The sequence below is a fragment of the Chironomus tepperi genome, unplaced genomic scaffold, assembly GCF_022539635.2.
Source record: "Chironomus tepperi strain 1889 unplaced genomic scaffold, CSIRO-AGI_Ctep_v1 contig_34, whole genome shotgun sequence".
Lineage (NCBI taxonomy): Eukaryota > Metazoa > Arthropoda > Insecta > Diptera > Chironomidae > Chironomus > Chironomus tepperi.
Window position 1 is genome coordinate 227,657 of NW_027226156.1, and position 24,721 is coordinate 252,377.

The window sequence follows — 24,721 nt, forward strand, 5'->3', positions numbered from 1 at the left end:
CTTGGTCCTTCCATTTATATCATAAAACAATTTTATAGCTTACTTTGTGCTACCTTTCCTCTTCCGTTCTTCTTTTTTTTCACTTTACACTGCCGCACTTCCTATTGATTTTATTTACTTTTCTTATTTACACATTGATATACTTTTTTTTCCTGCTTTCTTTATGCTGTTGATTTAAAGCAAATGGTAAAGAGCTCTCACATAAGTACAGCACTCTTCTTTATATCCACGGCACTCACTGCAAAGAGAGGAAAAAAATAATCAAATTTATATATTTTTTTTATAAAATAAAATTACTTATGAGCTGAAATAGAATGAGACTGTGGACGAGTAAGCAGTGACTCCTGCTTTTGTATGTGAAATATGCTCCATGCAAATTTAATTTAAGGTCGAAGTTTTCTTCTTTTTATCATCACTTTTAGATTGAATTTGAATATTTTAAAGAGTTTAAGGAGAAAATTTTATGTTTATTTTCTTTGACGAGATCAAAGATGGGAAAATGTGAGAAATGAAATAAGTGTAAATGATATTAAAGTATTAGAAAGTTTCAAACAGAATGATGAAATTTTTTTTGAATTCAACAGATCTTTACTATATTTTTGCACAGAATTAAATACAATTTTCTAGTCCAATTTTGTCAGAACCTAGTACGACATTTCGAACAATCCACAAATTTACAGGCATCATAAACCAAACATTTTATATTACAATCAGCTTATCACCCATCAAAGATTTATTAGAGACATTACTGCATTGCCATAACTTTCAAAGCTCACGAGACTTTTATGAACCCAATAACGCCTGACATTGTATGTCACCTGTACCTTTCAAATGACAAATGAGTGAAATATACGAGATTTATAGCCATCAAATAATAAGTAGTCTTATCACGATATGCTTTATTTCCAATATAACTCAATGGCATGTCAATAGTCATTTGCTCTTTGTATACCAAATAATTCAATGTCATTATCGTGTAAGTCGAATAAACTCTCGAATAAAATAATATGGATATAAACCACTGTAATAAAATGAAACAAAAAGTTTCGAAATTTTTGCTTGAAATTTGACAAGCTTAAATAATTTTGAATTTTTTGAAACCGTTGAATGTTTTGAATTTTCAAAAGCATATAATGGATTGCTTAATAATTAATTCACACGATTTCTCAAACAGCAGTCAAAACAATATTTCCATCAAACCCATTTTTCACAAAAATATGCAGACGACTAAAGCTATTCATTATATACATCAACTTCTTCTTTCATAGCATTAATTTATTATTTATTAGGACGAAAATTAATTGTTCACAAGTAATTTAGCTCGTAATTACACAGTGATGACATGGATGAGTATTTAGTCTGTGCTGTAATCAGAGTTTGTCAGATTGAACTAAGATGCCCTCCTACTCCAAACAAAAATATTCAAGTATAATTAGCACACGCTATCATTTTCCACATCAACAATCAACAGTACTTGTTTTTAAGATCATTTACAAAATAAATTACAACTTCATTATAATGATTTTGATGGAAATTTGAATAATTTCTAAAAAAAATGCAGATTTTATGATCTTCAAAGAAAACTTCCGAGTCGATGTGTATTCATGATGATACCAGAGTATGAAAAATTTCGGATATTAAGATTATTATGGTTTTGGGTGCTTTTTGAACATTAAAATAATTTTTTTTTGGGAAAATAAAATTTTGTTGCGAGAGATTATGCAAATTGTTATTGAGATGATTTGATGGGCATTAATCGTATCCTAACATTACTTGAATAAGATGTGCGGATTTTCTGGTTCTCATGGCAGTTACTTGGCCTACAAAGTAGTCTTTGTTTTCTCAAGGATCACAAGAAAATTTCAGAATTTTTAGACAAAGAGACTGTAATGTTAGACAGGAGTAGCCTCAGGCAAAAGTATGTAAGTTACTGTAAGAAAATTGTCTTTACTTCGAGTAAGGTTAAACAGACTCAGGCAAGAGTTGTTCATTCATATCGAGAGTCTGTTACCCCAGGCAGATGATCGATTGCAAGGAATGGAACTTCTCTCATTTTAAAGATTCATACACAATATCATCAATCTAACTTCATCATCCTATTCTTCATAAAAAGAATAGAATTCATCTTTTTTCAAGTATCTTCCCATAATCAGTTCAAGCGAAATTGAATTTTACATTATATTACATTTCAAAGAAAATTATATTAAAAAATTGATATGAGACATCCCAGAACCTCAGAATTTCATCATCATAGGAACGAGAAAACGCGACACAACATAAAGAGTGATGAAGAGTCGCGCAATAATTCCTCAATTATGGAAATTTAATCTCTCATTTCCCCAGTTTTTTTATGCTCTTCTGATTATCGTCATAATAAAAAAGAAATTCTATGTCATTTTATCGCGATGATTCTTCATATTTTTTTTTACATGCTCCAATTATGGAACTGGAAAAAGGAAAACTTTGATGTATAAATAATTGAACATGTAGTATATAATGGTTCATATTAAGGCAGGTGGGTCAGACTTTGTTTGAATAGGGCAGGTTTATTGTAGAAGAATAAGACAAATCAGAGTAAAATGGAGAAAATTGGATTCAAATGGTTCAAATTTAAGCAAATTAGATTAAGATGGAAAGAAAAAATCCAAAAATACACCAACAACATTAGAAAAATCATAAAAATCACCAACCATAAAGCGACGTATCAAAAAAATTCCGTTATTTAAAATAGAAACTCAGCAAGACATCAACCACAGAATGTCGTTCTGCTCACATTCCCTGAAGACTTTAAATTCCCTTTTGTAATTTCTCCTCTGAAGCCACAAAAGTTGAAATAAATTTTTCATTTTTTCATAATATTTTTCCTTTTTCTCTCTTACTCTATATCCAGCCATGTTAACATTTTCTCGTCATTGTCGTGTCAAGCTTACTGAATAAAAAAAGTGTAGATCCTTGAAAGTAAAACTGAGGATGATGAGGAAAAACTGCATCCTTGTCATAAAGAAAATTGAAGATTAAATGAAAATTTAAATTTATTTAAACAGCAACGGAAGCAAATTGTTAAAGCAAATACCCTGGAGATGTAGAAAATGAGGAGAAAATTATTTTTACAAAAAAACCACTGATATTATCGTGTGCTGAGTAGAAATGCGGGCTTGTTGATGAAAGGAAGATAAGTTGTGGTTTTCGGGATGACAATTTTGAAACTAGAAACTGTGTTTGTGACCGATTCCTCTCGTTATGAGTATGAGATGGACATGGGCCAGTCATGTAAAATTTTGAAAGTTTAATATGAACGTTTTCTTCATCATTTGAAAATTTGACAATAATTTTGAATTATTCGAAATGAAATAATTGCATGTTGTATCCATCAACATCGAGTCCCCTCATAAATAATAATTGAATCCATATGGTACAAAATTAGACTTTAAAATGCCATCAATGTGCTAAAAATGATGAAGAAAACTCAACAAGAACAAGCAAAAGTGATGAATAAAGGAGGACAGAAGGATGACAAGCGAAGACACATTTTTTGATGAGGAAATTTCTCTTTTTGGTTTCATCTGTAGGTGATGAGTTGAAATGAGATTCGTTGTGACTTGACTTTGTGGATCTAATTTCTAATTTTGGTTCTTGTGGATAAAATAATTAATTCATGATTAAAATATTTGAAAATTTAATCCTAAATGTAGGTTTAATACCTTCCTGGTCAAGTTTATTAATACAAACGAATAACCGAATGTCTACTCGTACTTTACTTAATATCAAGTGTATAAGATGCCAAAAAATTGATTATTCAAAGATAATGGCTTTCATTATCACTTACTTATATTTCAAATTCATCCGGATAGTAAAAAATCACCGGAGTATATCTTATCATTTGCACACTTATCTTTCTTATGGATTATTTAATTTAATTGACTATTCTGAGAATAAAAACTGGAGTACGTGATATAATTAAGCAATATTTGTATTTAAACTGAAGGTTCTTTAACATATTAAGTCAGTTTAAATTTATAAGACTTTAAAGCGGCTTTGTTGAAAAATAGAACCACAATAAAATAAAAAAATGCAGAAATTTCTATTGTAAGTTATTTGTTGATATGTGACTAGCGAAGGGTTCGACCTTTCAATTTTCCTCAGGTTAATTGTGCAATTTTCATCACTGCTTTACATTTCAACATGCGTGGATCTAAAATGTGACTTTATAAACCATGCAAGTGGAGATTACGCCCCAATAGGAGCAATCTATACATGTAAAGTAACTAATATATTGGATATAGTTTCACCTGACACAGCAATCACTTCAGTAAGCACAAATCATACCAGTGGAAAGACTAATGATGATGTTTTAGGGATTTATGATCAGAATGGTGGCAAAAATGTTCTATTTTTTCCTCGCGGACTTGATAAAATCTTCAAAAATCTTATAATGATTGACCTGAACTATGGTCGAATCAGAGAACTCCATCAGATTGATTTGAAGGTGTTTCCTAAGCTCGTAGCTCTTGATTTGTATGAAAATGATATTCAGGTAATTGAAGCTGGTACCTTCGACTTCAATCCAAATCTAAAAATTATTTGGCTTACATCAAAAATTCTACATATTGAATCTGGTGTTTTCGCTAACTTGAATGTCTTAATTTATTTATATTTGCCATCAAATCCGTGCATCGATAAAAGCGCAAGAAATAGTTTAGAAGAAGTTAATAATTTGGCTCTTCAGGCGTATGCGATGTGTTTCAATTCAGAATATTCTACTTTAAATCAGAAACTTATCGAAATTGAAATGGAGCCAAAAACATGCGAGAATCTACAAAGCTTAAGAGAAAGGCTTGAAAGACTTGAAATTGATATCCAAAACTCAAATTTTTCATATTTATCGTCATTTAAAAGAAGAATCGTAGCTGAATATCTAATATTGGCGAATGTAGATGAAGACTGTGCACTTATGTGTAATGATAATTTGGACGACATAAGGAAGGGCATTGCTGATTTGAATAAAAAGGTAGATAATTTGGAAAATTTAATTAAAGATTTGATTGATGAGATAAAAAATAAATGTGGAGCAATTGGAGAGTGTGTTGAGAAAACTGTAGATCCTGAGAATGTCACGAGTATGATTACAACTGATGATGATGCCGATAATCTTACTAACAGTAAAGTTATAAAAACTAACGTGAAAATTTGAATTTTTAATGAACAATAAAATTACTTTTTTTTAAATGTAAAATTTTAATATAAGTATTATGAGCAACATTGTTATTTTTAAACCAATTATAAAAGTATTTTTTCTCCAACCATTGCTACATCCCTGCTATACTTTATATTCCCACAAATCAATCAAAATTCAAAAGTTCAATTTTCCATTTTCGAATATTTTTCTTTGTGCCTTAAAATTTTATTCAACAAAGTAGATACAAACTTATGAAAATGTATTCACGCTGCTACTCACTCCAAATTGGTCTCATCGAAGTTGTAAAACTTTTTTTCTCTCTTCAAACAAAAGAAAAATAAAAAAAAACTTTTTGAAATTTTCAATGAATGAGTAAAATTGATGGAAAATTTATTCATTCTTTGTAAATTTTCTAAGAAAAATAAAAGAAAAGTAGAAAGTTATTCAATTTTTTCATTCTTTGTTAGAGAAGAATGTGAGAGGTAAATGTATAAAAAAATGTGGAAAATGTGATTTATTTAAAATTTTAATATTCATTTCAGAAATGAACAGTCATTCATGTACAATTGATAAACTAGAATTAACAATGGTGATATGTAATACCCAAATATTTGCTCAGTACCATCTCAAACACTCAAAACACAAACAATTTTTACAAAATTAAATAAGACAATAGAGTAAGTTGAACTCATTTGAGTACAAAACACCATAAAATGAAAAAAAGATTTTTTTCATCCAAAAGTGGTAAGACAAATGAATTGAATAACAAACACATGAATTTTTTATTAAAAGCAAAGTGAACAAAGAGTGAAATTCAATAAAAATTTTACAAAATGAAATGTGAGAGAAAATTGAAGGTTAAATAATACTGATATGGGATAATCGATTGTTGCGGATCGTCTCAGTCAACATCCTTTAGATTTTTGTCTCTGTGGTGTTCAGCTATGTATGGAAAAACTCAAGAAAAACTTTAAAACTGTATGAACCAGCAGACCATAAGGCAGATGTTCATGTGTACAAAAAAACCATATTGTGTTACATTATATATGAACGATCACAAAAGAAGAGAAAATGATTGAAAAATATTCATTACATGCAACAACTTTGTCATGCATGAGCAAGTTTCTTCAATTAAGGATGAAATCAGAAGTAAAGCGAATGAAAATAATTGGAATGAAAAGTCTGGCGGAACAGGATTGAACTGAATGAAAAAGGTGGGTGAATTGGGGGGGTTGAAAGTAATCAACCCACATATATGCATTTAGTGTATATTTAGATTTTTTATCTTTTTGAAATTCATTAGACTCTCATATACATAAAATTCTTTGTCTTTGAACTAAAGTTATTACTATAATACTCAAAAATCACAGTACTTATATCCACATGACAAAGTTTTTAGTTTTCGTGTTGATGAAAATATGCTCATTTGACAAAAAAATAATCTATGTGAATGCAATAGAGATAATTTAGTCTAAGTTTTAGTTTGGAACAATTGTGTCTAATTTGTAAGTTTAATTTGAAGAAAAATCTGAATTCTAGATAGAAATAATTGGTAATTTCACGAGTTACTCATTTCAGATCTGCCTATGAGGATGCTAATCTAAATTAGTAGAGATTGCTTTGTGGATTCAAATTTGCTCGGTAAGGTATTAAATTGATTTTGCAGATCAAACGATGTTTTTAATTTCAACCATATTTAACTACCGCTCCTGTATCGGATCTTACGTGATTTTCCAAAAAAAAATCACATTCTTAGATTAAATTGAAACTTTTGTTAAATGAAAATTAAAGCCATTTTAAAATTTTTATTTTCAATTTGCATTAAACGTGACAAAAAAGTTGATTTTGTATTAAAAAGTTTCTTTGTATTAAAAAGTTTCTTTGTATTAAAAAAAACTCTAAATTATGCTTCAATATTGAACAATTTTGTACCATAAAATGACTGTTTGAATCACATTTTGGGTCTTAAAATCCATTAAGTCTCATCCCATTCAGCTTTGAAAAAACTTTTAAAAAATTATCAAACTTTCCACTTTTTTTTGTCATTATTTTTTATGAACAGACAAGAAAAATAAACTTTTTTTCACTCTACCAATTTTAGAATCATTTTCTATGCCGCAATAATTTTGAAGGCCAGGAAAAGTTTTGTTTAATTTTATTATTTACACTTCGGTGGTTTTGGATTGTTGTGAATGGTAAATTTAAAAAAGCGTGTAAAAATTTAGAAGTGAAATGAGGGGAGTAAGAAATAGGGTTAGTTTGGGGTAAAACCTATGCCCTACAAAAATTTAACTAACCTAACTTAAATGCTGTAGTTTAAATGATATTGTTAGAGATTTTTGAAATGGATAGAACATTTTATACACCCACGAAAAAGTCAAATTTTAACCTTTTATTCCATTTTTATCTTCAATCTTCCTTCCGATCTCTTATTCCTCGAATTTAATTTGTATCTCATCTTTCATACAATAAGAAAACAAGTCTAAATAATGGTTTGGTAAATAGGACATAATAGCGCATATAATAATAGGATTCATTCAATATATGCATTCAGTGAGATCGAAAAAAAAGTCAAATGAGTCTATCGATGAATGGTTTTAATGACTGTTGTAAGATATTTTTTAAAAAAATTGGCTAAAAGGAAGAAAACGAAGGAAGAAAAAGTAAAATCGCTGTGCGTTCAAGTGTGATTCGATGATGAAAGTCAATAACATGAAATATCAATAAAGAGACAAGGCAAAGCACAAAAAAGTTTTTTTTTTTTTCATCTATTTGCTTTTCAATTTTTTTTATTAAGATCGATACGGATATGAACGATGCAATTGATGTTTTTAATGTATATTTTTGATGATGAAAATAATATAATGAATTTTAAGGTATAAATATGATGCATTTTGATAAAATGAGCTTGAATTAGGGATGTGGATTTTTCATTCTGTACCTGAATATGATATTGACTCAAATTCGGATCTAGACGAGTATTCAGCTTCAGTGAATTTAATAATTATGATATTATCTCATTCGAGCCTTTATTTACTCAATATTTGTATTATTAATACATCAAATGTTAACATACATTACAGAAAATCAATACAATAATGTGAAAAACATGTCTGCTAATCAGTAAGTTGTCTACTGTGAGTTAATATCTAAATATCTAAATCAGTCAACAATATTGATTCTTTTTTTGATGGTTCCTTCACTGCCGACGTTGTCACTTTAAAAATTTGATGTATGTCAGTTTTCATCTTTATATTCAGTATATTTTTAGTCTCTCTTGAAATTGGATTGACTTTTGCAAATTTAACGGTTAATTTCTTTAGGGCATGTTCTTTAGTTGAGTTTCTAAGTGATCCAGATTTGATAGTTTTACACCTCGTCTTTGTTGCAAATAATCCAAGTTCCAATAAAAAGACAAAACAATTTATTGAACAACATCCAATCCAAATTAGAAAACCAAAACTCAAATTGTCTATAGTTAACACTTTGGGTTCATTCCTTGTCACAAACTTTCGCCTTAAACCCATATAACTATCTAAAATATTTTTCATAATTCCAGTTGATATCCATGCGTTTAAGACTCTATTGATCACATGCATATAAAAATTATTATCATAAAATATAAAACTAGCTCGTGAGACTTTAAATGGATCGGCAAGTTGATGCCAATTCAATGATTTACGTTGTTTGTTTTCACCGAAATATATCATATGCATCTGAAAGACTAGACCAAGTTTCGCAGATGAATTTTGTGATTGTTCTCTAATAATTTGGAAAAATTGATCACTATTATGCATAATTTCAATTTCTGGTAAATCTGGATCTGCATCATCGATCATATTGTACTTCTTTTTGAGTAATTTGTATCCTTTTTCCTTCATATCATACAACGAAATTGGCGGTGATCGTCTCGGTGAGCTTGTTAACAGCTCAAACATTTTACTTTGATAGCAAGTCCGAAAAATGAGGCAGAAAAAAATAAAATTAATGAGAATGAATCGCGAAAAGCTTAATTTTGGCATTTTATGCTGAGAAATTCCAAAAAATGTGCTAATAATATTCAATGCTGGTGATTTAACATTAGTTCCATAAAAGACATCTTGAAATTTCGTTGGTAGAAAGTTAATGATGAAAATTGCCAGAAAAGCAAAAGAAAATGTAAAAATAAATAAAATCCAAGTAAACTCATCAAACGGAAGCAACAACTTTTCATACAGTGAATATAAACTTCCGGGCGTAACAAGGACAATATCTCGAATTTCCATAAAAAATGATGCAAAATTAAGAGCCAAAGTTTGCATAACTTCAAATCGAGTGAATCCAAAGCAAACGTGTGGATAGTTTTTTGTGTAATTAATATAAATTATTTTATAAGTTTCAGCGCAGTGGAATGCATCGATGTTATCAGGAACTGAAAATTGATATCCTGGCTTATAGTTGGCAACTTTTCCGAGAGATTCAAACAAATCGGGAATTAATCCATGAGGAGTTATTGAATTTGAAGTTATTTTGAGATTCATCCACAGTGTTTTGAGATCTGCAGTCAACATAACTAGTTCACATCCATGAAAGTCAAGAAATTTTTCATAAATTTGCAATTTGTTTGTCCATTTTTGTGCCGATTTGGAAAATGAGTTAAAAATGTTCAATTGTGGTACATTGCAGCCTTCATTTGTAAAGTATTCAATAGATGATAAGTGTAAGTAATTATCGTCATCAATCAGCAGATACTCAAGGACTTCCATCATGCTTTTAAAGAACGACAAGTGATGTTGAGTAATTAAGGATTTTAAATAAAATTTAAATACTTTTATATTGCAATTCTCTACATAAACTAAGAATTTTAGTGGTCTTGAATACTTGTTAAATGTTCCTTGAGTTCTATGAATGAGCTTGTAGAATTTACATGAATATACAAAAATTACAGCTGATATTTTATGAAATATATTCTGTCCAGCCATCATATTAATTTTGTATGCAAATGACTCATTATTATTTCTTAAAAAGTTGTTATGCAAAAATTCAGTATATTTCGATTTTTCAGGCTCATAAACTAGAACGTTGAAAGGCTAAGTTCCTATGAATAATGTGTCCACGACATCGTTTAATGCCTTTAAATTTGGTACCAAACTTTTTGATTCTAACTTTAAAACACACGTTACTAAAGAAAATGATAAAAAATAAAGTATAATATTAAAAATCATTTCTCGATCCCGGCACAGTTTATGAATGACTGACTGAAATGTAATTTCGTTAAAAATAAATTTAGGAACAGCAATCGATAATGATTTACATTGCCTAGTAATTAATTTAATCTTTAACAATGCTTCGCATGCTACATTTCTAAAACATCTTTTAAAAATGTCAAGATTATATTGAGCAATTGACCAAAGAATTTAATATTCAATATTAATACCAAATGCTCCTGCCAACAGCAATCAATCCAAAAAATCAATATCAATTCATCTCCTCAAGCTTATAACGACCTTTTGTCAGCTTTTTTCTCGTTACAAAGCTTCATCTTTTTTTGCAAAATTCGTTGACAATTTCATCACAAATGACGACATGTGATCATTATTCACACAACAATAACCGTCATCATCATAATCATCAATTTTACTTCACCGTCATGTTCGGCAAAAGATTCGCATTTTAAATTTTTTATTCTACTTCAAACTTTTAATTTGAATCACAAAAAGCTTTCATGTTTTACACTATTCTCTTCATTGTTGCTTGTTCTCTATTAATCTGCAGCAGCAATGGCAATTTGTAACAGCAAAAGTGGTTCAGTACTCATTCGAAACAGTTAACGTACAGCTAAGATTGATATTGTGAATTTTTCATTTCATTTGTGAGAGTCAACGATGTGAATAATTTCATAATAGATGTTCTTTCATTTCCTAGTAAGTGGACAAATGGAAGTGGCTACGGAAGCTGTTTGGTTATATTTATGTGAATGTGAATAATTTGATTTAGAGCTAATGGACGATATTATATTGAATTAAGAAAGAATAGCATTGAATTTTGAGGAGCTTGCATCCACGAATATAAGACTCAAGGGATATGCAACTATTAATGTTAGATTTGAAGGATAGACAGCTAAAAACATTATTCTTATAAATTTATCATATTACATTAAATAACCCAATTTCAAACACAATCTACTAGCCAACATCCAAACATGACATTGCTAATAATATTTGCAACAAAATCAGCAAACATACGTCCACATACATAATTTATGAGCCATTTCCCTTCATCTCAATCAACTTCCTCATTCATTTGTTACATCAAAACACAAAAACCGCTTACAAAATTAATGATAATGAAATCTACAAACCTTCACCAAAATTCTTTAAATTTTGGTTTTTTGTGCACGAGTTACCTAATAAAATGAATATTTTATGATATTGTCTTGTTGAATGGTCAGTAGCTAATAAATAAATTTGTACATACAGTACAGATGAATGGATGAGCAAAGTCAATAATTGAATAATGCATTAATCGTATTAATCAACTTTTTTAGCTAGTCATGGGTGACTGATGAGCCTTGTGGAGTAAGTTGAAGTAGAAGCATTGCGTGGGAAAAGTTTTTGTTGAACTGATTAATATTCTTAAATTGACGCCCCCGCAAACTCAGAAAAGAACTAAAATTCCATTTAGATCTCAAAAAAAGTAAAACTCTACATCGTCCTTAACTCTTAATTCACTGAAACTTAATCCAATAATTTCATATTCTACACCAAAAAAATCAATGACAGCCCCATTAGAAATGTGAAAATATACTCTATAAATAGCAATTTTATCAAAGCTTATAATAAATTTTCATTAAGATTTTTCATTTTTTGCAAATTTTTTTGGCAAGAATGCTGTTATGTATGAGTTACATTTTGAGATCCAATGCAACTTTAAATGCTCATATCTCGGTGCAGGAACCTTCACAAAATTTTAAAAAAAAATCCCCAAAAAAAATGTGTTATGCCAAATAATAACAAGAATAACAACCAATAGCAGCTATTGCCACATCCGGAATCGATAATTTGTTATCAAGATAAAGGTTGTTGTTGCCTCAAACAATATTATTTTCGTGTTTGTAAATACTGTTAGATTTCACAGAGATGCAGATTAGGGTGGAAGGGAAAGAGGTGTGAATTAGAATGTAGACTAGGTAGTATGACTTGACAAACAGTGAGCACAAATTGACATTTTGATGTGGAATGTGGTTAGAAAATTTAATTTGAATAAATGGACAAATATGTCACAAAATTGGGAATTTTTCCTAGAGATATGTTAACATTGAACTTAGTTCTCCTTACTACATTGCATCTACAATCAAGAATGCACAACAATGATCCCAAAATAGATGAAAATTGCACAATAATACACAATATTGATTCCAAGAAAAGACAATGAATGGAGAAATTGACAATGAAGTACACAAATAGAAACGTATAATGTGAAATTGAGGGAAATCAGTTGGAATTTATTTGTAGCATCTGAAGCATCTATGATCGATATTTTCTTTGTTACTGAACATCGAAACTGAAACATTATGGTATAGATGTGTAATACTAATTTACCCCATGGTGTACGGTAATACTAATTAATATGAAAATATACAGTTCCATACCCATTTTTAATTAAAGTATCCTTAAACAGAGAAAAAATTTCAACAATTTAGTCATTTTAAAGCCATTTCAATATTTTCATTAAGTTTCAAGATAAACAAAAAAAGCCTTTTATTTTCTTTGGGACAGGCACTAAAAAAACTTCAATTTCAATTTCTCACAGCACAAAAATGAGAAACTCAGAATCAACCCTTTTTCTATTGATATTGAGTCTTTTCTAAGTAAAAGAGAAAGAAATTCGTTTTTTTGAAAACATCAGCAAATATTTTCATTTCTACTTCTGTGTCTAGAACCCAAAATTTATATAATATGGAAAACTTGATGGCATTTGTTCAAATGATTCTAATTTTTGATGAAAACTGAAATATGTGTACAAAGCAGTATTGAATGACTTGATTTTAAAAATCTGATATTGATATGCAACTCACAATCTAATATTTAAGGGAAGTAGAACTAAGAATTTAAGATTCAAATTGTATACAATTAACACAACAATTCTAGCTCAATAATTTCCATAAATTTGCACATAATATCAGCCCACAAAAATCTAAGAAATTTTTCAAAAGTAGAAGCAATCAACTAGGGTTCAAGAAATTGTAACCAACGCAACACGCACCGGAAAGTAAAACTTTTCTTTGGTTTTTTGCTGCTCACATAACGATAATCCTTGTAGCGATAATAAATGTTGGGGTAAGACTTCCCAAAACTGCCAATAATCTCAAAGGTACAGCAATTCAGAGTTAATAGCATGTCAAACTTTTAAATACTTTCCAAAGTTGAACGAAAGGCTTAAGGCACACAGCTATCCTGTGTGAGGTTGTAAAATGCGTGATAAAGAAAGTATAATAATAATTGGATATGTTTTTGATGTGGATGGGATAATCGAAAATATTGGACTTGCGATGGAATTTTCTTCATCTGAAATCGATGGTATTTGACATTTTAATCTAAAGCTTTATGCTTCACGTCTGTTTATTCCCATGACATTTTATTTACACAAATATTTTCTCAATTTCTATCCAAAATGTCTGTTGGTTTTCAAATGTATCCAAAATTAAAGTAATTCCTCTTCTTCTTTGTCTACTGGCTGTATGAGACAGCAGCAGAGATGTAGGCAAACGTAAGAAATTTATTATCCAAAACATACCCATCTATTCTTCCCTGGCTACACCAGTGTACATCAAGGTTGAAAGATCTCAATAACATAAAGCATATATTTTGTTTAGAAAGTTTTTTCGATCAATGCACACATGGAAATCCCACATTAGGCATTTCGTATATGAAAAAAAATTTAAGGGCAGTTTTGTGTCAATTGAATTGTCTGTTGCAGGAAAAAGAGCATTTAGACTTTTGAGAATATGAAAGGCTTTTCAATCGGATGTTGAATTGAATAGAAAAAGTTTATAGAGTTTTTTGATTAGATTTTCTATGTCAGGGGAATATCAGGTGAGGAAAAAAAGACAGGCCATATTATGACCGTTTACTTATTACGTAACGCAATTATATGGGTGAGAGAGGCGTTGAATATCACCAAATTCAAAAATCTACTAGATATCTCAACATTATTTTTTTAATCAAAATTCCCTAAAAAAAATCGAAAACTGTGTCTGCTATTGAATCATTTAATTAAAGAGTCATTCAGCTAAAGGACCAAAATCACACAAAGCTATGAAACATCTAGTCATTTTCATAGAATTTCAATTCAATTATTCAATTCAATTCGCTCAATATTGAAACGCAAATGAACCAGATGTGAGTGAGTAAATAGAGAAAATAATTGAACAATAAAAACAGCTTCAAATGACTCAATTTTATTCATTTCCGTTTCTAATTTAGAATTTGACAGCGACAAGTCAATAAATTATAAAGATAATTAGTTGAACTTCCGCGTTGTGATGGGGTTGGACATTCAAACTTTGGATCTCCTCAATGCAAAACGCATCTGGTTTGTTAATATTTCCTCACAATCTATCGAAATTGTATATGAGCATTTGAGAAACTAATTTTCTCATTCAAAATGAAAAACTGAGAAAATTGAGAACGAAATTTTCATTCATTCAACTTCTTTGTGTGCACACATGCTCATCCATTTTCGTTATTAGCTTTCCTCTCGTTTCAACAAAAAAAGGCAAATTTAATTCCACTTTTTTCAACAATGAAGAAAAGCGAAGAAAAATCATTTTTCTTTTCATTTCAAGTTTGACTTCAAAGAATAAACGGAAAAGAAGAAAAGTTCTTTGAGTGATTTGAATGCAAATTTTGAAGAGTTTTGAGGCATTTTACACAAAATGTTTTCAGTTTGAGGATGTTGAGTGTTTTCTGGAAGTTAAATATTTTGACAGATGTTTCACATGTTTAGAAATTAGCCTTGAGTAGCTAAAAATAGTGATGCTCCATCTGAAATTCTAATAAGAGTGGAACATCAAGTTGAATTTATTTAAACATTGTCATGGGGTGCATCAACCTTAATTTTTAACAAAACCAATCAAGTAAAAAAATTAAATCATTCCTAAATATAGCTCATACCCAAATACAATCGTATACATCTCAATTCTGTACCATTAATCCACGCCAACTCAGTCTTTATTTACATCATCAAAACACACGCTACTTCCGAAATAAAAATATTTATATATATTTTCGATCTCATGAGACGCAAACTTTTCCAAGAAGTAACAAAACGACCATGAAAAGATGCAATCCAATCATTTAGGTCATATAGTTGCTAAGTAACCGTATTCGTATCCATCGGTATGTTTACAAATGCAGAGATTACCATTTGATAAACATTCTGAAAATTTTTGGTAAATTTATTCTCTGGTCACAAAACAGAGATACTGGAGGGTAAATTACCGTTTCTTGGGTATTTAAACACAAATTTTTGCGCCATAAACAAAAATGCAACAAATTGGTCGCTTGGAGCTAAATTCCATTTAAACAGTATTTTAACTAACAATGGAATTTTTACATTGACGTCGGAGTCAGGGATGTTCCTGTCAATTAAACAATTGTAGGAAAATAATGGGAAACATTTCCGAGAGTTCCGTTTTCCCCGCTCAGAATGGTTAATAATATTGAAATTTTTCATCTCTACTTCCCTGGTTACATCTCTGCCTCAAAATAAGGCAATTTAATCATAATCAAGGTAAATTTATGACGCTGTGTATTTTATTGCAATAAAACATGAAATGTATATTTTTTGGATTGGTATTTAAGAACTGTTGTTGTTATGGAGACGAGATCTGGTACTTTAATGTGATTTATATGCTGAACTTTTATAGATTGTATTGCATGTACTGTATTTCTTCATAAATGATATCAATCATGTAATTGAAAATTAAAGCTGTATATTTCCTATCACTCCAAAAAGTCCCACAAAAAAATATCTCCGTAATTATTTGGAATAGGAAAAAGTACATTTTCCGCCTTTTTAATTTTTTCCTCTGCCGTGACTTTGTTCCGGTCTACCTATGGCATACTCATGAAATTTATTGTAGGATAAATCCATGCCAACATGAAAAAGTTAGAGTGATTTTGAACATTAAGATTTAGACGCATTTTGTAGTTGATATAAGACATATGAAGGTAAAGATCAAATCGCATTAAAGCACACCCCATACTCTTTAAATACATAAAGTATATAATTTTAAATCCTAGGATATTGAATATAACATGTTATTAAAATTTACAAAAAAAAAGTATTTCCTCTTAGCTTAGCAGAAATTAACAAAAGAAGGTAAAATTTTCCGCACGTAACTGTGAACGAGATAGGAAAAAATGGATCCACACACACGGCATAAACAAATTTAACAAAAATAGGAAAAGGTTGTGAATAATATTTAAAAGTATGAAAAGTATTAATGAGGAAGGGTTGACTAGAGCGCATATTAAATTTTTACTGCAATATACCCAAAATTTGTAGACATTTAAATTATTTGAATTCAGTTTGAACTAGATTATAAATATAAAATCCGAAATAATCATAATAATTCACTCAATACTCATTGTTTTGCTGTACAATATCAAACAATTTACATTAATTCTTTCAATTTCAATCTCAAATCCATCGAATTCAAATCACGACAATCTAATTCACTCAAAATGATCTCAATACATCAAAGATACTCAAGCTTTCCAGACTCGATGGGGAAAGTGAAGATGTGAGTGAATATCGAGATGAATTTAACAAAAGGATTGAGGAAAGTGAAAGGAAAATGATGTAAAAAAAGCAATTCAAGGTCGCTATTGACAATTGGCAATAGGAAGGAAGTGAGCGAAAAATTTGATGGAAGGAATAAGATGGAGAAATGAAATGTCAAGAGGATGAAATTAAATTTGGAATGTGAGTTTTATTCTTTATTTGGATCACGAAGATGGAAAAAGTTTTGATGGATTTTCGGGGAACTTCGATGAATTTTTTATTTGCTCACTTGAAGTTAATGCTAGTAACATGTAGGTGTTGAGTATTCTCAGAATTTCAAGAAAAATCAAGCATTTTCGAATTATTCTTGGAAATCAGGAATGAAGTCAGGAGGAGGTGTCAAGAAGGTTCGAGAGGTTTTTGAAGTTCCAATAAGACAAAATGAATCCATTCCCAACCCTTCTAACAGTCAGTCAATCAAGCACTCAGTAATAAAAATGCTCGAAGCTCAATAAACTTCAAAGCTCATTTTATACAGCAAAGAAGAGAAAAAAATATTCAACAAATAAGACAGAAATTCAATAAAGTCGAAGATTTATTTACGCGTGTTCTCGTACAAGGATATACATATGTTCAAATAAAGCATGAAAGGTCAAGGATTCTCAATAAATATTCGATCAGGACCGATTTACGATTCTCTTAAATGTTCAATTGTTATTTTTATTTAAGACTTTATGACTGTTATTTATGAGCTATTTGGATCTCTTTTATTTTATTGGATATGATTTTAAGGAAGTTTCAGTTTTTTTGTGAACATTTCTATAATAAAATAATCGAGTTTTTTAACAATTTTTTTATGGATGCACAATGAGCTTGTATGATTTTAGATCAAAATCACAAGGAGCTTCTTCAATCGTAGTTGCTAAGATTCTCAAGAGGGAGTTACTAGGCAACTTTGAGTTGTTTAATATTTGAAAGATTTGATTTCATAATTTAAAATATCTTTGAATTCGTAAAAAATAAAAAGCAATTTCAAAGACTTTTTAAAGATTTTTTATCGTTTTATTTAATTCAGAGCTCAGAGTCTATTCAAACTTGTTGTCGTCTAATACTTTCATATTAAACCTCCTTGAATAGACTTTATTTCAAGATCTACTTGAATTTACTTTATTTGACTCAAGTCAATTCTATTAGGCTCTGACCTAATATAGCTTGACTTAAAATACCAAAAGAAACATTAAATATAGATTATGGCTAATATATTCTGTTATTCAATTCATCTAAATCTTCTATTTCTTTCACAGTTGAGCCTCTCAATCTCAATTTTAATCAACAAAATCTTTTTTGGACATTAATTCCATCAAAATCCACCTGAATGGGCTCTTTTGTCACACTCGAGGATATCCGACTAATTTTTTTTGTTTACAAAATAAGTAAATTTTATTCATGCTGACAAAAAGCAGCTCATCAATCTGTTGAACATAAGGTTCTCAAGTTATGAAAGATGTTGGGAATAAAGTGAGTTCAAGGCGCGTTTTTCAATCTTTTTAGTACATTTTTCAATTAATCTAATTCATGTTCCATCTGAATTTCGAGTGTTGACTTATTGTAGTCTTTTGATCAATACCAAAGCACATACAATATAGCTTAATAGCACAAAATGACCCATAAACTCAACAACCCTCAATCAAAAGTCGTTCAAAACTAATCCATTTATCCATTCAACGATCAACGTAACACAAATGGCCATCTTGACAGCTCGACAAGCCTTAAGCCGTAAAATCATTCATGAACGAATTTTTTCTTTTTTACACAATATGAAAGTGATGATTAAGGATTTGCTAGGTATGATGCTAAGCAACGTAATAGGATTTGCTTTTCTTACGGCGGATTTCAGTCAAAAGACGTAAGGTGGACTGTGAATGTGGAGGATATTAAGCTCAATCGTGTGGAAAATAATCATGACTTGTTGAGGATTTGGGTGAATGAATGGGCATTAAGATGATGATTAATTATGAGGATTATCATTTGTTGTAGCTAGTTCTGAGATTTTAGTGTCAATTGTGTAAAATATGATGAGAATTTTAACTCAATTCATCAGAAAATTATTCATAGCATTTAAAAGATGGTTGCACATTATAAAGAAAGCTTATAAGAGCATAAAGTGATGCCATTGCACTGCACAGCTTACTATCCTTTATATAAGTACCCAGAAATTGTAATTGACCCAGAATTTTCAAGATTTTATTGTGAAAACAGCAAATTTGCAGCATAATTAGAGAACTCAATGAATGTACAACAAAGCTTACTTGAGCTTATTTAATTAATTTCATTAAATTATTTGCAGCACAATTTACTGTTTATGAAGCTGTGGATTTGTTTGATGTTCTTTGTTGTTGTTGTTAATTAAATGAAGTTGGAAAATTTTCTTTTGATGCAAGTTTTTTTTTCTATTTTTAGTGTAGGAGTGGGTGGATAAAGGGGTGTGTAACAAAAAAGTATTTGTGCATTTATATTACTGCAGGTGAACAACTTGAGTATTCGAAAACTGTTGAGCAATTTGAATTTAAGAAATTTAGAAAACGTTAAAAAATTGATTTTTTTACTAATTTTATCTGATTTTCCCAATAAAAATGCTCAAGACATAAAAACGGAATCAATGTTTTTAGACTTTTTACGTCTCATTTGATCTCCAAATACAATTATTCCAATCAATCAGATTCAATTTCCTCACAATAATTGTGTCATGTTACAGCAACAGTTACAACTTTTTTGTGACTTCACTTCCAATTCCGCATGAGTTTTGAAATCGAAAAAAAAAAATGCCAAGAAGAATTTAAAAGAATAAATCCGAGACGTATGTCGTCAAATATTGCAGAGATTTTTCAAGTCCATGGAATTTTTATGTTGAATTTCTTAACAGACACAAAAGAATTTTTCGAAGTCAATTTGAGACCGAGGATTGAGGATTGAAGGACTAAAAGAAACATAATATAGGAAGACTTTGAGATGAAAATTGGATATTTTTTCGTAGAATTTATTCGAGATATTTGAGTAATTTGAAGGATATGGCAGGTTGAAGGATACAGGGCGGGATTAAAAATGATGTGAAAATATGTAAAGTCGGTGAAAATACCAAAAGTTCCCCAAATTTTGACTCTGTTCTATCAAAACGTTGAGCATGTCCGATGTAGCTTCTCCGCTCTCGCCAATCTCAAACGACATTTAATTTAATATAAAAAATAAACTTACCTTTTTATGCGTCCTTAAAAATTCAATTTTCATCCATTCCGATTATCTGCTTACACATTTTATCCCCTCGTGACTGTCTTTTGTGTATTATCAACTATAATTCTATTAAATTATCATCATTTTTACTAAGCCACAAAATCTCTCGTTTATGTCTTCTTTTTAATGCCGTTTTATACTTGACGCTTGAGTTCCGGCAAAATTCACAAATTTTTTTTGGTCTTCTTTCGCTTGTCTTTACTGCTTGGTTTTCTTTACGGTCCAAGAATTCTTTCGACTTTGTTTTGAAAATAAATTTTGTGATTTTTTAACGATAACTTTTGTTTTTCTAAAGAATTGTGAAATTGAGATGATTTTTTTGGAACTGAAAGAAGCTTCTTGTGTGCCATCATGTGGAAGATGGAAGGGGATGGAATAACATTTTCATAAAATGTTAAATTTCCTCAAATATCCCCAAATATCCACTAAAAAATTCCGTTTGTCTCTACCTCACAAATTGAAACTACAAACTGTGATTTCAATAAAATTAGATGGAAGCTAGTCACGGCAATGAGCTCAGCATTTGCATTCGAATTGCCACTTTTTTCTTTGTATTCGACAGAGATTTCCCTACTGCTATAAATGCTTGCTGTGTCACTTTATTTATACAACTCGTTAGTGCTTCATATGAAGATTTTTTATGTATTATGCATACATTTTCGGTTATTTTTATTTGTGAAAATGAAAATAATGAGAAGATGATGTCGGATATGGTAAATAGGCTGAATATGGAGCTTATTTGGGTTAATTTTGGATGTGATATGGGGAATCTGAATAAATTAAAGTGTTTTTCTGAAATTCTTCATATTTCAACATTATATTCAGTGCTGTGCCTTGAACGTTTATCAGTTTTAGGAAACCTATTTCAAAATGTTTATTAAAATTCCTGAAAATATTATTCATTTCCAAAAACTTAACCAAGCTCAGTTTTCCATTAAAAATCCTTCAAAACGTCCACAAACATCCCACTTATGAGTAAATTTTCAATTTTAAATTGATACAAACGTGATGAATTAAATTGAATTGAATTGAATTGAAAACTAGTTTGAACATTGAGGTTGACTCCCACCGTACAATTTTCGGTAATGTTGCGTATGATTGCTGTAACATTTCGCTAATTGCTTCCTCGTTCCATAACATTTTGTAAATGTTTGATGATTAAAGGAAGCTAATTAGTAAAATTCATGTTTAATTTGTTCTTTACTAGTTATGATTATTCGTTAAGAAAGTAATTGGTTCAAATGAAAGTTTTGTTGATCCATAGAAATATCAAATGGCAAAAATGAAAGTAAGCTCACTCACAAGAGGATCTGTTGATTCACGAAAAGGTCCCTCGACTAAAAAGAAATATCCCTAACAAACGGTTATGCAAAACTATATATCCATCAAACTTAGTTCGCGTTCTTTATACCACTTGTCACTGTTTCTGACATTTCCTTTGATTTTCTTCTATTTTTTTGTTGGAAATCTTTCACGTATGTCGTGCATTAACGAACAATTTATAACGAATTTCAAGTATATTCAAGGTGGATTAAGGTTGAGTGCTCAATACTGAAGTAGTAACATCGCATACATTGACTTGACATCAAATGAGAATTTTTTAATACTTTTATCTCTTTGATATTAAGTCATTTCTAGACAGACGATGATATATTAAAGTATGGAGTGGGAAACTAAAAGTTTTTAGATGATAAAGTTTGCAAGCATGTTGGGGATGTAATTATAGTTTTATTAAACATTATATTTCCATCACAAAGTCATAAATTATGTTTATGTGTTTGGTAATGTGAATATAGTGTTAATATTAATTAGAGATTTATGCTTACAAGTTGGATATTTCTTCGAATTCAACAAACTTTCACCAATAATACCCAAATTACTCAAAAAGTTTGGAAATGTTCATAGAAAGTGTCCAAAATAATATATAAAATTTGAATATATACTCAAAATTTCCTTCAAAACGTCCAAAATTTCCACAAAAATCTCAAAAATTCCAATCCACACTAAAATTCATCTCCATAAATCATAAATCTGGTTAATGTGTTGATAGTCCATCCTAAATGAGCATTTAATTTTATTATTGTTAACTTTATTGCACACTTTATCTCAACAAGTACGTAAAACCACTAAATGACACTCTCAAATAAATTTACAGCAACAAACAACTACAAAACTAATTTTCGTGATGTTCCTTCAAACTTTATCGTGTGGATGTAATGAACTTGTGGTAATTTGTACATGAGAATCATCCAGAGAATTAAACTTTATTAGACAATTTGAACAAGTTTTTTGATATATTGAAAATTATGATAAATCCATGCTTCGCATGCTGCATCCATGGTTATTGTGCATTTGTGAAAACTGGAAGGAGTGTGCTGATGTGAAACATTGTACATTTTGAACATAATATCTATTGATTATGATATGTTTCTTACTTATTTTTTTTAATTTTCAATATTTTTCAAAAGTGATCAATTTATTAAAAAGTAAGATTAAATCTTAAATTTTCATCATCAAAATCCATTATAATCAAAATCCATTAATACATATTTACTCAACAAAAAATGTCAATATCCGATAATTCAGACATTTATTGAGAAAATCCAACGCATAAATTCACATAATAATTGAGAAAAATCTCATCACAAAAATAAGCACGGACATAATTCCGCATAAAATCCATCTCATTACATTCACAAACATTCATTCTGACATTTATTTGACCAATTCTAGCACACTTAAATGTGAGATTAACAACTATTCTCTATAAATTAACCTCATGTTGTTACACTTTATTACAGAACAGGTGTCGCATTATTTTTCTCAACAAATTAACTCTCAGTTAACATTTTCAGATTCCATTAGTGTCTATTTACCTCACTTATGCTCAACTCCTATTAAATTGTCTCCATTTAATCCAGTAATTCATTCAAAGGAAGGATGATAAGTAAAATAAACAATTTTGTGTCTATAGATATAAAGCGAATTTTTCAAATGGCACAAAATGCAAAACAGTCTCATGTAGCCGTTTCGAGTACATGTACTTCTATTCGTACTTCAACATGACTCTTTACAAATTCCTTCCATTTCAAAGTGACACAGTTTATCATTCATTTTATTTTCCACATAAAAATGCATCACATAATAGAATATGGTGGTAAAAAGAGCTTACAGAATAGCAATTACAGTCTATTTATAGATTAACACCTAACATAATGTGATGCTTTTATAATAACGAGTGCAGTTTTCAATTTAAGTAAAATCACTGAACCCTTTTTATGTGTGTTAAATTTAATTTAATGTGGCGAGCATAAAAAGGCTGAATTTAGATGCCTTAAGGTGATTTCCTTTATTCTAGGTGAAGATCGAGATTTGGTGAGTTGGGGTGCGATGTTATTTTTGATTATTATTGGATATAAATTCTTGAACTTGAAAATATTTCAACATTATTGTGGGATTTTTGATGGAATTTTGATGAAGGTTTGAAGAATTTGAGGATTGTGAGCTTTAAAATGGAAATTGACCATGCTTAAAAGGGACGATTTTTGCACAAATTTAGTTGTTCAATTTCACATTTTATCTGGAAAATAGAATTTTTCCAGATTATTTAATCAAATTTGAAGTCTAACTTGATTATTAGCGAGTTTTTACCCCGAGGCGGCAGTGAAAAACGTCAAAAAATTTAATTTTTCAACATTGTCAAATCAGTTACAATGGAAACTGGATCCACCATTCTATAAAAGGAAACCCAAGCCCCATCAAAAATCTGGTCCATTTTGAAATAGTGGGTATAAATAGTCCTACAATTCATATCTCCATCTCATTCAATCCCAATCAAAGCAAAAAAAAAAAATTAAGTAAAAAGTAAAACTTTTTTCATCTCAATTTCAATTTAAATTTACATTTCCAATTTTACGAGCATACACAGGAAAAAAATTTCTTTCAGTTACAAAAATAACATAAAATTTTACACACCGATAAAAGATATAATTTTGCCTCAACCTTCACTTTTTACATCAAATATCACTTGTAGATTCTCACTATACTGTAATATATGTGTATTTTTGGATCACAATTATTTTTTCTTCGAATTTAAAAATTTTTGATTAATTATTTAATTTCTTTTCAAGGTTTTTATTGGACACAGTTTTCACTTTTGATATTAAAATTTTCAAGAATTTTTGGATTCTAATCTCATTTATTTTTAGGATTTTCAATATTCTAACCTCCAAATTTGAATAATTTTTGGACTCTAACCTCAAAGTTTGCTGACTTTTTAGATTCTAACCTCAAAATTTGCAGACTTTTTGGATTTTAACCTTAAAATTTGCAGACTTTTTGAGATTCTAACCTTAAATTTCAATTTCTAATTTCAAAATTTCACAAAATTTCACTCAAAATTTATTTTTAATCCAACTTTAATTTTTTTCAAAAAAAATCAACTTTACTTTAACTCAGTCCAGAGCAGAAAATTGCAGCTAATTTAAA

General features: G+C 29.7%; 2 protein-coding genes across 7 annotated transcripts in view; one reads left to right on the forward strand and one right to left on the reverse strand.

The window, feature by feature from the left end:
* Nucleotides 1-24,300, reverse strand: part of LOC139096661 (adenylate cyclase type 6) — a 47,454-nt gene extending 23,154 nt beyond the window's left edge. For 4 of the 6 annotated variants that reach the window (XM_070648434.1, XM_070648426.1, XM_070648386.1 and 1 more), the window contains exons 1-3: nt 24,209-24,300; nt 20,198-20,522; nt 44-238 (exon numbers count right to left, since the gene is read on the reverse strand). The gene's annotated coding sequence lies outside the window, so the exon portion shown is untranslated. Of the gene's footprint in view, nt 1-43; nt 239-20,197; nt 20,523-20,682; nt 20,739-24,208 lie in introns of those variants that run through there. The other 2 variants (XM_070648410.1, XM_070648402.1) reach the window with 2 other exon arrangements.
* LOC139097652 (uncharacterized) lies at nt 4,433-5,191 on the forward strand. Its single transcript, XM_070649555.1, has one exon. The coding sequence runs from the start codon at nt 4,433-4,435 to the stop codon at nt 5,189-5,191; it is 759 nt and encodes a 252-aa protein (XP_070505656.1).
* Nucleotides 24,301-24,721: the final 421 nt, after the last annotated feature.

Excerpts from the sequence above, each read along its gene's own strand:
- LOC139097652 (XM_070649555.1), top strand. The coding sequence starts at position 4,433 with ATGATTGACCTGAACTATGGTCGAATCAGAGAACTCCATCAGATTGAT.